At 40.2% G+C, this 13909-nt stretch overlaps 1 protein-coding gene across 3 annotated transcripts in view; it reads right to left on the bottom strand.

The window, feature by feature from the left end:
• Positions 1 to 484, bottom strand: part of ATRNL1 (attractin like 1) — a 431847-nt gene extending 431363 nt beyond the window's left edge. For all 3 annotated transcript variants that reach the window (XM_066554160.1, XM_066554162.1, XM_066554163.1), the window contains exon 1: positions 146 to 484. In XM_066554160.1, the coding sequence (XP_066410257.1) occupies positions 146 to 429 (284 nt within the window). In that variant the 5' untranslated portion in view covers positions 430 to 484. The remainder of the gene's footprint in view (positions 1 to 145) is intronic.
• Positions 485 to 13909: the final 13425 nt, after the last annotated feature.

Genomic DNA, 13909 nt, shown 5'->3' with positions numbered 1-13909 from the left:
CCGTAACTTCTGCCACATACTTCCACCACACACGAACAAAATCATTGCAGACACAAGCAAACCAAAACAAACAAAAAAAGGCAAGTGAAAGTGACAGGAAAAGGACGTAGGGATGAGAAGAAATTCACAATAAGCAGAACCTTACTTGAACCTGCCCTGGCAGTGTTGGCACTGGTCTCCCACCCAGCCCTGGTCGCAGACGCAGGTGGAGTTGACACAATGACCGGAGAAGCAGGAAATTTTGTCGCAGGACTTGGACTGGGACACCTGGGCATAGAGGGCCAGGTAGAGGAAGCCGTAGAAGAGCAGCCAGCTGTTCACATCCAGGAGCGAGGCGAAGCAGCAGCAGCAGGCGGAGGGGAAAGGTCTCCAAGCGGCCGGGCCCGCGGGGGTAGCTCCCGCTCTCCGGCCGGCGCTGCCCAGGTCCATCTTGGCCGCGGGGGCCGCGGGCCGAGGCGCGGCCGGCGATGGCAGCTTCCCCTGAGGGGAGTTAATCCAGCCAGGGAGATTCAAACCCCCCGCTTCCTCCTCGCCTTCCTCTCCTCCCTCCCGACCCCAGCGCTGCCTCCTCCGGCCCCTTCAGCCCTCCGCGCCCCGTCACTCCCGAGGGGAAGCCCGGCAGCGGCAGCCCTCAGCCATCCGCCCCTTCTCCTCGTCGTCCTCCTCAGGGCTCATCGCTCCCGTCTTCTTCCATGGAGGAGGAGAGCTGTCTCTTGACCTTGTGTTTTCTCCTCGCCGGATATGCCCCCACGGCCGCGCACACGCCACCCTGGACCATGTATCCCGCGGCTCCCCCTTCTCCTTTGTATCCCGGTGCCCGCGGCACACACGCAGCGGCGGCGAGGAGGAGCGCGGGAGGCGGGGGCCGCCGTCCTCCCGCCAGGCAGCCAGCTGGGAAGTGAGGGCGGCCGGGCCCGGAGCCGCTACGGCATCGCGCTCCGGCGGGGCGGGGAAAGGCTGGAGCGCTCTTATCCCCGCTCCGTTATTAGCCCTGCGGGGAAGGGAGGCGGGAGGCAGCGAGAGGAGGGTTAGCAGCCCCTCCGCGTCCCAGCTGACAGCTTCCAAGCAGCCATTTTTAAAGGCTAATTGTCACCGCCGCTCGGAGCCGCCTCCCGCCCCTCGGCCCGCGTGGATCCGTCCCTCGCTGGGAGGGGGGTCCGGCGGGGTGACCGCCCTCCCGAGGCCCCCGCGGCCGCCTCTGCCGCCCACGCTTCCAGAACAGGAGCCGGGGGGAGCTGGAGCTGCACTGGGAATGCAGCCCGGACCCCCGAGGTGAGCCCGCCCCGTCCCGTCCCGTGCTCCATGGAGGGAGTGGCCCCGCTCCCCCGGCAGAGCGGCCGGAGGCTCGGATCTTCTTCCCCGCTCTGCTCCCTTGGCTCCTCCGCTCGCCTCAGGTCCTGCAAAGTTCAGAGGCGGTTTGCCTTGAACTCCTCCCGGCTGCTAGCGGGAGAGATGGTACAGCTTGTTTGGGGAACCTCACTTTCCTAAGGTTTGCTTTGTACAGAAAATCACGCTATGAAAAGCCAGTGTCCATAAAGGAGACAGAGGAGTCCTGCAACTTTCTTCGATTAAAGGATGAGAGGCTTTCTCTCTCGAGGTTTCGAAGCGCGCAGGCTCCTTTTATCCTAAACTCCCGGCCGCTTTGTGCCCTTTTTTGCTTTCCCCATCGGCTGAGGTACTAGGAAGGTCCAGCCTTCCCGAACCGCCTACCCCACATCCCCCCTTGAACCTGTTATTCTACCCCAAAGTTCAGAAACTCGGGTTGGTACAGACACTTGTCTGCTTCAGGAGCCCAACTGGCTGGGTCTGCAACAAACCTGCTGCCCAAAGTTAATGGACGTATTAAGCTCCATTCCAAAGAAGTTAACACCCATACTTTCACCCATCGAATTGTTTGTAAAGACATTAGCACACATTTTCCCTCTCAACTCCATCCTCCAAATTTAAGGTTCGAATCAAGACCTTGCCTCCTGCTTACAGCATGATGAGCAGTCATGAAATTGCTGCCTTTGTAAATGGAGCAATACAAAAGTAATCCTTGTGTTAAAGTTGCCAAAAATGTCCTTTTGGGTTTTTTCAGTGTTCCTTCCGCAGCCTTTTTCAACTCTACTGTAACCTGTTTTCATTTTATGATCAGTCAAACCCTCAGAAACTTTTTCCTAACACTGAAATTGCGAATGCATGATGTGATGTCTCTGTTCCAAGCAGATGAAGAAAGGGTATTTAATTTCATCTCCTTGTACCCTCTCTAAATAGGTCCAATGTAACCCCATTAGTCTGGAATCATATCCAAATCGACCCCTCCCCAGATTCTTAAATGTTTACCCTTGAAGCCCATAGGAATTTGTTTGGGTTTTTGTTTAACCTGTTTTCCCAAGCACACCATTAAACCTTCATCTGACTTTCCAAAGTCCATCCGTACTCCTGTAAGGGACAGAGTAACATCCAGCAGCATCCATTTGAGCTTTGTGTGAAAAAAAAAGTCAGGTTGTCAAAGTCAAACACAAACATCACAGAGTCTATGCCTTAAGGAGTTTACAGTCTTAATAGAGGGAATAGCTCCATCAAGTACGTGGGGAAAACCGAGATGAAAAGTGATTTTCCCAGTTTAATTCCGGAGGGTTTAAGGAGGTCCACAAGTTGCTCTCAGTCCAGGAGTACATTGTCTTCCTACCAGAGCTGAGATAGGTTGTTTCATTGTCCTGCATCAGACACGTTTCTTAGCTATTAGACATCTCTTTGTATGTGTTTGGTAATGAATTGGTGAGTTCATGCAAAGAGAGGAAAGGGAAATTGTGTTACTGCTTTATATTTTATGATAAAAAGCCGAGTCTGAAGCCTTTGTGAACAGTCTGCTAATTGTACAATATCACATGTGATTAAGGCTGCTGAACAACTGTCCTCTGTTCAATACTATTATGGGACCAGAAATACAGTTAAAAGGAGATCACAGTCCAAGACATAAAGTCAGTTGAAGAATATTCTTTAATACAGAAACACTTTAAGAAATAGTTTTGCTCACCATGACAGGGAGATCCATTCCTTCTCCACTTTCTCAATTCCTTTAAACCAACCAAAAAAGTTCTAAAGCCATCTGAGACATTTTTTTCCTCAGACTGAAGGAAGATTTTGTTTCAGATCTACAGAAATCAGCCAAGTTTTTGAAAATGTTTGAAATTAACTTTCAAAACTTTTGAAATTACCATTCACAGCAAAGCTAAGATCTCAATAATCCTTTACCAGGCAAGAGATCTATTCAAAAGCATAAAACTAAAACCAAAACCAAACAGAACAACCCAAATAGGCCAACAGAAAAGGACTAGTGTGGTTGTAAGAGGGGCAGAGAATAGCATGATAGTACTTTCACTGCATAAATAATCATAAATAAAAATCTAAACACAACCAGAAAGGTTTCTAGATTTAGAGCATCAAGGAAGAAACATTGCACCACTGATTCCTGGCTAAGAACTAACATGCTATGAAAATGAAGGAAAGCAAAACTTTTGGCTGCTGTATGCCACAGCAATGCAGTAGAAATTTCATAAATCTAGGAAAGGAATGACGTACAGATGCCAATATTGGTTCTCTTCTGTGCTCATTTTGATGGGATTTTTTTGGTGTCAGATGAAGTTAACAAATCTGGCTGAGAGAAGTCAGATCTGTCAATCCTTTCATCTTTATATGCATATCTGTAAGTTCCACTTTTCTTGCAAGTGTAACATTTTACACCTTTCATCCTTTCAGTTCTTGACACAGAAATCATTTACACTTTTAAAGAACTAATGTACTGAACCATCTTGGGTAGATTTAGAACTTCAAAGCATTTGAATAAGTTCTCAAAAGTTGCAAGTTATTGAATAAAAACATAATGAGATTACAAGGTAATGGTGTAGAAGGCTGTGTGAACAAAGCCTTCCAAAAATATATCCATTGTAGAAGGAAAGCAAAAAAAATAGAATAAGTATAAAGTATTATATAAATTATATTATATATCTCTATTATACAGTATTTATATTATAATAAAGTATATTATATATTATAGTAAAGTATAAAGCTTCTAGGCTATTACTATCAAAACTTAAGCCCCTGTATATTAGGAGAAAAATGCTGATACATTTATATTCATTAGGTAAAACATTAGTATATTTAAAGTTCTCTGTGGTTGCTGTTGTGAGAGAGTGGAATAGATAAATAAAGCAAAACAGCCCCCAAACACAGACTTCTCCAGCTGCCCAGAATATCTGCAAAACTCTGAGGACAAGAATAAAGCAGAAACCATGCTCTCCTCCCTCCCCCATGCACACACACAGAGGCACCTTCCCTGCTCTGCTGGCCCTCTCCTGCAGGCTGAGATCAATGAAGCCTTGCTGCAGGCATCCCCCTCACTTAAGGATGCTCGGTGCTATTTACAGCATCCAGCCCAGTGGTTCTGCAGTTATGTTGAGAACAATGTAAGTGGCTGAAGAGCAGAGGGAGAAAAAAAGAAAACCATTGGGCTTGACCTCTTTGCAAGGATATTAAGAGAAACAAATGCTTCCTATGCCCTTTCCTTTCTCCTTGGGACAGATATTACTGGGCTCATTAAGTGTAAGGGGCCAAGCTCTGCACTGCTTCTGGACAGGGATATATAGACCTGCCTTGGCCTTCTGACACATTGGTGAAACAGGAGTGTAGGCAGGAGGAAATGGCTGCACAGAGTGATTTGACAGCTTCAGGAGCTGCCCTACCTAACACATCAGAGCAGTGCACAGGGTACAGGTTTCCTACCGAGCCTGACAGGGAACCTGAGTGCAGCCTTCCCCTTTGCTTTCCAAATATGCACCCAACACTTTGTATAGAGGACAGCAAAAGACTTTTTTTTTTTTTTTTTCATAAATCCCACACTAATTTTTCATTGAGAAAGACTGAGCCACCTGAGCCACTCCAAAAAAAAAATTCTGATGTAATGGAAACCATCAGTCTCTTTCCTGAGGTAAAAGAAACTTGTCCCTACTTATTGGATTCCAGTGCTAACAGAATAATGCATGTTACAATTTTCTGTTCCTATTGTCTTATCTGGTAAGTCAGCTCTTGGGAGGTATCAATTTTATAAGATTAAAAGTATCAGCCTCCCCTCACCTACTCATTTTTTCAATATTTAGAAAGAAATATAAGCCTTCCCTTGCCTAGTTATTTTTTCTAAACTTAGAAAGAAATAAAATTCACAGAAAATTCACTGGCACACTTCTAAAGTGAAACCTTGATAGAAAAATCTTACCTTTCTTAACACTCATGTGTGTATTTTGCTGCAGTAGTCACATTTGTTACCATCATCTACAGGAAAACTGCCATACAGTAAGGACTGTAAGTGCTGTAAGAAGTTTACCAAACTCAGAAACATCTACAAAACAACAGAGGTGGAAATTAATGCTTATGTTATTTTTTCCATTTTTTTCCATTTTTTATGTGGAGAAAAAATTTAGAGTCAGATCTGTATTTTTTATGCATATGCATGAGCTGAGGTGTAAAATCTATCCTACAAAGAAAGAGCAAGAGCCAGATTTCTATTGGAATGTTTATTCTTCTGTAGAATTTTTTCATGAAAAAAAAAAGTAATGATATTTTTGCACTCTTTTTTTTAAATTGTAGGCTGTGGATGAAGAATAACAGGATAAATTACAATTTGGCTTCAGGTCCATTTAAAGGTGAAAGATACTTCAGAAAAACAGAGACCAAACAACACCAAGTTCTATCAGCTCTGATAATGACATCTTTGCTACTTGAAACACCTCTCTACTTTCAAATAAAAATCTACCAAGCCACAGAATAAAATCATGTTACATTTTTCTATATTTTTTCTACATTCTTTCTGCACAAAAAAAAATTAATAGACAATCTGATAGCATTTCTGTCTATGACAGAACCAATCTGCTGACATTGATCTTGACTCTGAGTATGAACCTCTTATTTTTTGAAGTACAAAGTCTTTAAAAGTCTTCCTACTGAATAGATGTGTAATTGTATGACATGCTGAAACCTTGATGCATCTTGCACTGACATTTCCCACTACAAATGTCGCTTCTGCTGAGGTTTTTTTCTGCATTCATTCAGCTGCCTTTTATTTTCCCTGCTATTCCTTCTGGAGTTTTTCACAATCCTGGTTAATCTTGGCTAAGCTAGGGCATTTTTTCCTTGTCAGCAAAGCTCCATCTCACAATTCAACCTTTCTTACACATCATTAGTAGGTGTACTGAATTTATCCAATACCCTTTAATGATCCCAAAGGGACACTGCTATTAGACTTTTTCTAGCTGAGAAAGCATTTACTTTGAGTTATTTTCTCTCATTCTTTTCTAAATTAGGACATGATCTTTGGGATTCAAACTATTGTTGCCTTTATTTCTGTATTTGTTCTTTTTATTCATAGATTCAAGAAAATACTGAAAACATTATTAGAAGATAATGAAATTCTATTGACCTTACTGGGATTTACACCCTTCCTTCAGAATTTAGCAGAGGTTTCCACATTTTTCTGGCTAGTTTGCTGAATGATATATTACAAAAAACCTTACTAAAAGATTTTGAAAATAAAAATAAATCATCTGCTCCAATTTTCTCCTATCCACTATTTTTCCTTTGCAAGGCTTAGGAAGAATGCATTTATTATTGGTGGCTTACTGGTTCTTACTCATCACATTATACTTTACCCAGGAGCTTTTTAAGTCCTACACCAATTTCTTCTGAGGCTATTTAAGCGTGACTTTTCTCTTCATGTTGTCAGGCTGACGAATTTAATCTCTTTTGAAATAAATTAAAAAAAAAAAAACAAAACAAAAAGTAAATTGTTGGGTAACTGTTAAATCAGCAGTGAAATCAGTATTTTGATTAATACAATTTTTATCTTAATATCACAGTTCATCTCCTTCAGAGTGGTGCTGCCTAGTCCTAGTGATTCTACTTCAAAATAATCTCATGTAGATTTCTTACTCTTCTTCTAAAAAAACCCCAACCTTCTAATAATGGCTACATTGGTAGCCTAATACTTTAACACTTAATTTTACAGTATGTTTTTTATTACTGCAATGAAATTATTTGCTTTTCCTGAAATTACCTTTTCCTTTCCAGTTGCTACTTTTGGAGCCTACTTAATTTTCCTGTTTTTTCCTTTTGTGTGTTTAAAAAAATTACATCTTTCTTTTTTCAGTCAATACTTGAATAGTTGTACTATTAGACTCTGAAAAGTGATACTTGCAAAAAGTGGAAAAACAAGTACATCAAGTAGTCCGCAACAAGGATAATGAAACAATAATTGTACTAGGCATAATGGAATAATGGACAAAATTATGCTCATTTTTTGCCATTTGATTTGCATAAAATTGGCAAAAATGAGAGGCTATGCATGCATTGATCCCTGTCTTGTCTTCTAGATGTCATAAAAGAATTGAGTAGATTAAATTTTCCCTCAGTATTAATGTTGAAAGAGACATTCTATGCCAAGAATCTAAGTGGCATATTGTATTCATTCAATGCAACTATTTTCAGTAATTTGAAGAAATAACTCTCTTGCATAAATATAACACTTTGTCAAGCACACAACAGTTATTTAATTAGCTGAAGACATTAATTTCCATAGCTTCAGATAACAGTAGAAATAATAATTATTAAGAATTACATTATTTCCCTGAAGTAACAAGGTTTATTGCCCCAGAGGAGCACAGAGATGCGTGTGGCACCTCCTGTTTGTGTACCTGGCCACTGGTGGTGCTGCAGGGGGAGGCTGAAGAAGCTGTGAGTTGAGATGCTGAACTTATCCATGGCCTCAGCCAGGGATAAAGGCTCAGGATGTGCCATGGGCAGGTCTGGCTGCACAGGTGGATGTGCAGGATAGTTCTCTCTGGGTGCTGAGGGAAACCTTCTCACTAGCTTGGCGAGTGGTTCTTTGTGAGCAAGGCTTTGGACCAGTTTTAAAAGGTGCCAGAGAAAAAAGTCTGCAGGACTTTCTCCCTCCTCTTTTCAGGTTACAGATTTAGAATCTGTGTGATCAAAGCCAAGGAGAGAGCGAGAGAATTGAAAAGGTTCTAAGAAAGGGAGGATGCAAAGTGAGCCATCAAACACGTGCAGCACAGATCCACAGGCAGAAACGCAGAATCAGTTCGGGTGGAAAAACCTCTGAGATCATCGAGTTCACCCTATGACCCAACAGCACCTTGTGAACCACACCATGGCCATGTCCAGTTTTTCCTTAAACACCTCCAGGGATGGTGACTCCACCCCTCTGGGCAGCCCATTCCAAAATCACCTTTTACATAATGAAATTCTTCCTGATGTCCCAAACTGGTGCAGCTTAAGACTTTAGCCCCTTGTCCTGTCACTGGTTGTCTGGGAGAAGAGGCTGAACCCCCACCTGGCTCCAGCCTCCTGCCAGGGAGTTGTAGAGAGGACAAGGTCATCCCTGAGCCTCTTTCTCCAGGCTAAACAGCCCCAGCTCCCTCACTGCTCCTCAAAGAACATGTACTCCAGACACTGACAAAATATCTGGCAAACACCAGTTGAAAAATGGGAGAGACAAAGTGCACATAATGACAGGTTTGAACAAAAGATTCTTCTGACCAGAAGGCTCCTTCAATATAGAAGCTACTGGAGGTATCCAAGGGGCAGAAACTGGAAAGACCTAAAGCTCAGGACCTCATGGGAATGGGAATACATTCTCTAGTAGGATGAGAAAACAACTATCTGAGGCTCTCTTTGAAAAACCATTAAGGCAGGACATAGTTGTCTATTCAGTTCTTCAGATGTGCTAGGGACTGCTTTTTTATTTCATGAAGTGGAGGAAATTACACAGAAAGTAGCTATTTTAGATTTAATTCTAATCCTTTAGAAGGAAGTGGTTGAGAATCTTAAAGTGGAAGTTAATTCAAGAGAAAAAGATAATAAAAATGATAAGTCTTCCATTCTTCCTTTAAATTGCAACTAACAAAATAAGGCTAATGGACTTCAAATAGCTCAGGGACATACAAGTATCTAGCAGTCATAAGGAACAAAAAAGAATACAAGAGATAAAGACAGGACAGCAAATTATCCTAACATGGAAAAAAGATTAGAAGTACATCAAAAATTAAGATGATTTCATCAAGAATTCTTTAACAATCTGAAAACCTAAAAGAAAAACATAAAATATAGAAAAAATATACATAAATAATGGCAAGTATAAAGAAACAGCACAAGCAAGCCAGAATAAAATGAAAAAATGCTGAAGCACAGAATATGCTTGAAGCCACAAGTAGCATGATGATATTCATACTCAGCTCAAATGGCACAGATCTGTGCTGGAAATAATAGTAACTTCAACTGTTTTCCACAAGGCTTATACCACATTAAAATGCCTTGTCAATCGTTTTTGACCCATTTGCCTCTCCAAATTCTCCATCTCATACCAATCTGTAGCTTTTAAATTCCTCTAAAAGCAATTTCACAACTTGAAGCAAAGACAGATGGTGGAGTTTCATTTTCTCAGGTGCCTTTGCCAGTCACGTTGACTTTAACTGTCCACTCTCATCACAGGATGAGACATAAACCTGGCCCACTGAAATTAATCCCATGTATCACAGTTTATATGTGTCAGAGTCACACGTGGTCATATTAAATATCAAAATGATGTTCAAAACAAGATTATGAATATATGATTTTCGACTGTGTCTCACAGAGAATATCTGTGGCTCATCACTGCTAAAATAAAGTTATTACCTGTGCAGCAGTATCAGGAGGGCCACACACTGAAAAGTAATACTGCAGATGGGTTATACTTCTAAGTACAAGTAGTGTTGTTATGCCATGAAGACAAACAGCTTCAGGCTATAAAAAAGCCTGAGAAAAGGAAGGTTTAATAAAATCTTGTGGAAAAAAAATTGATGCAAAATATCCTTACTTCACAATGCTCTTTTACACGGCAATATAAATATCTGTATTTTGTGCTTCTGTAGTTTTCCTCCTTTCCCTCTGTTTTCTAGCCTATGGGAAGATTACTTTGTCATTTACCCAAAAATAAAATGAGAAAAATCCTAATTTGGTCTGAGTTACTTTCCATCCATTTAACTAACTCAAATGTCCAATTACACTGACAGATATTTTTTCTAATAAACTTTGTCTCTATAATTTACTGGCTGAAAAGCCAGTATAATTTAAGGCATATTATAAAGTTTCATCCTAATGTTAAAAGGTTAACATACCTGTGCAAACACATGAACATGAATGTGCACATAACACACACATAGTAGAAGACTTTTAAAATTTTTTAATTGTTCTAGGATTTTTTTTTAGTTCACCTTACCTCACCTACATACACACCTTATTCTACACTCTGCCTTTATGAAGTAGAAATATCCAGGTGTTACTTCCCTTGCTGAAAGGGACTGTCTTCAGCAAATACCAATAATGCCTCAAATAAAAAGGCTGTTTGATGTCCAAGGTTGGGTATGAACACCTGCCAAATATAAAACAAATGCCAATTTTATAAATAACTGATAGTATTCCTGTGAGTATTTTGAGCAAAAATTAATGCTCACATCTCTCTGAAGAATGTCAGAAAATTGCACTGCAGAACAACAGCACATCATGTAAAGGATAGGTTTAGACCCTGAGCTTTCACAAGCTTGTATGGTCTAGAATTAAAGAGAATAAACTCAGGAATTTCAGCAGGGCCTCGAGGGAAAACTGTTTTATGTGCATTCTGCCTCTTAACTAGAAGAAAATGCCTGCAGTACAGTCAGCTTGCTAAAGGAAAGAATGCAGAAACCTCTCTGTGGAATGGTGGTAGCAATTCACACCTGAGGAATTCTAAATCCAGCAAAGCCCCAAGTAACTCTGAGCAGCTGGTGCTGTCTCCACCTCCAGAGGTAGCATAAAAACAGAGGTGATGAAATCCATGTGGGAGATAAAAAAATTCTTCATGTTTAGTGACCTCAAAAAGAAGATGAACATTGAAAAGACAGACCTCATCTGAGCATGGAAATGTGACATTGTCTTTAGCAAGCATTCAGCCAAACCTGTGAAAAGCTGGAGCTTTTCTCTTGGTTCCTCCAAAAGAAGACATTTCACATACAAAATTGATTTGTAAGGGCTTACAGTAAAAACACTCATTTAAGAAATGAATTTTTCCTTTTTCCCTTTCTTGATTACCCATTTGGGATCAAGAATCAGAGCAGAGAATCCTCCTCCATGTCCATTTATTTGCATCAGGAGTTAAGATCTGATTATGTGGTGGAGAGCAAGGAGGTAGCTCTGGAAGAAAGTTAGGAAACTTTTAGAAAAAGAATTATGGAAGGGAAAAAGTATGTAAACAAATGAGTACATTACTTGAACTCTGGGCAAAAATAGAGCCTACAATCTCCAAACCTCAAGAACGTCCTTGTTTTGCAAATTTGGTGTTTTTCTTTGCCTAATGACTGCTCTCTGGACTTACTTCCAAAACTTTTGACATTGTGTCTGTGCAAAACCACCCCATTGTGTTTTGTACAAGGGCTGTCTCTCACATGCCGGTGTCAGAGGACATCTGCATCATGAAGCAAGACCAGAACAGCCCCCAAATTAAGGGAGAAAGAGGGAGGGAAGGCAAAAGTCTGTCACACTCTCTATTATGGCAGCTGATTTCCACATCTGCAGAGAAATAAAAGTGTAATTCAGATGGTTTGTCAAGGGAAATATGATTGAATTATCTCTATAGCCCAGCTGAAAGGTGAAATGATGAGCAACCTGGAATTAAATTAAAAACCTAAACCCATTAAAGTATTCAGATTTCCCAGACTAAGATAAAAGTGAAAACCTTTGAAATTAAGCAGTCTTCCTACCCTTATCTCTGAAGCTGAAGACGCTGCTGCTTTGGATAACACAAAGGAAGCCAGACTGGATTATTGCTCATTTGAACACTGGTTCTCAAATGCACCATATTTTCCTCAAGAAATGAACATTATTCATTTCAGCTTATGCTGGATATCAAAGTAGCTGTAGAAAAGGACACAAAATAAATTACCAACCATCCTTTGATCCCAACACACTCCCACTGCTCCACTTCCCCACTCCAGAGAACAATGTGAAGGAACCAAATCTCCCTTATTCTCAGCACAGAGCTGCACATTCTGAATCTTTCAAAGCTCCTTCCTTTTCTGAAGAATGTCTTTATTCTTAATAAATTTGAAACTATGCACAAGATTTCCTCAAATGACAGTTTTCTCACATGATTTCTCCCTTGCCCTCAAAGTGATTCCTCCTAAAATATAGATTTTAAGTTTCCCCTTGTCTGGCTTGAAGAGACAAACAGATAGTTCTCTTTGAGGAATCAAACTCTGTTCATCCATCCCATCACAAGGAAGTACATTTCTGTACAGATGCATTCCATTCTTATGTGCAGTATAAACAAGAAAACAAATGTGGTTTTTTGTTTAAACTCATTTTCATGTTGGGGCAGTTACACTTTTTCCACATGTGAAATAAATTCTTGTCTGCTTTCATAAAGGCATTTAGAGAATAATAATGATTAAAAAAAACACCATCCAACCTTTATTCTCACAAGTGCAGTTAAAGGCTGAGTCACAGCCTGACAACTTAAATTAATGCAAAAACTTATAATATGCCTATATAATCTCACAAAACCATATTGCTTCAAGTGTAACAAATTGAGACCCATCCTTCTGTGTATTTATTTATTCAGGTGATGCACCTACATCCCTTTCCTTCTGTCTGTTTACAAAGACTTCAGGCCAGGCACTTTTTCTTTGAAACTTGCATGGCATTAACATAATGAACCCCAATCCCAACAAGGATCAGTGGAAAGAACATTAATAGAAGTACTTACTTATATTATTTTATACTAACAGTTATAGTTATAGGGAAAAAGCTGTTGCTTTTCAGCTCCATTTTGAATGCAAGAAAGATTGAAGGCAAAACTGTTTCATAGCTCCTGATGCCTTCTACCTCCACAATGGAACCAGCTCCATTCTTCAGTGACTGAGGAGCAATAGCTAACTTACCCTACATCAAAGGGCACAGAATTACCAGGAGGAAGCTAAAGGAAGAAATAATTATTATGATCATGCTTCTACAATCAAAATTTTCCAGTAATATTTTTACAGCCTTCAGAAACTCTTCAGTGGAGAAAAGTCATTACTGTACTTTGGTATTATTCCTCAAGCATTTGCCTATATGCCAGATAACAATGTGGATATCAATGGAGATTCCCTTAATAAACATTTTTAAAAATTAAACTTTAAATATAAAACATCTAAAATGGTATTACTTCTTCCATCATCAAAATATTATGCTGGTGCAGTTAAATTTCCCTTTAGCCTTGGGTTTGGATTCTACAAAATTAAATATTCCATCTCAAACCACATATGGTAGTTCAGTGATTTACACCTCATCTAATTTTGCCAGACATCAGAAACCCTTTTAATGAGTGCTTGGAGGGTTTCATTCCATTATAGTTCCAAAGAAGCTGATGCTGCATTTTCTTTCAAATTCAAAAATTTAGTTGGCTGACATCCAGCTTGCAATCAAATAATAATGAATTTTTAAAACAACTCCTTCCCAGGAAGAAGCTCAAGAATAAAATGGAAAAAAATTACAAGAACAAATGTCTCAGATTTATACACCTCTTTGCAGCAACTGTCCAGAGGATGAAGCACATTGCTAGAATCTCCCAGAAATAGAACCAGTAAGATTTTGAATGTTTCTTCATCTAAAAAATAATAACAATTTCACATGTTCACTGTTCCTGCTTGATTCAAAAGAATAAGCTAAAAGCAAACACAATCTGAAAAAAAAAATCTATTTAAAACCTTCTATACTGTTAACTGTTCATTGCACTTGCCAGAATGAAAGCACAGCAGAAACCTAAATATATATATACAATCAAGGAAGATAGACAGGATTGATTTTG

Source organism: Molothrus aeneus, chromosome 8, assembly GCF_037042795.1.
Source record: "Molothrus aeneus isolate 106 chromosome 8, BPBGC_Maene_1.0, whole genome shotgun sequence".
Classification (NCBI taxonomy): domain Eukaryota; kingdom Metazoa; phylum Chordata; class Aves; order Passeriformes; family Icteridae; genus Molothrus; species Molothrus aeneus.
This window is presented reverse-complemented; position numbering and strand designations above follow the sequence as displayed.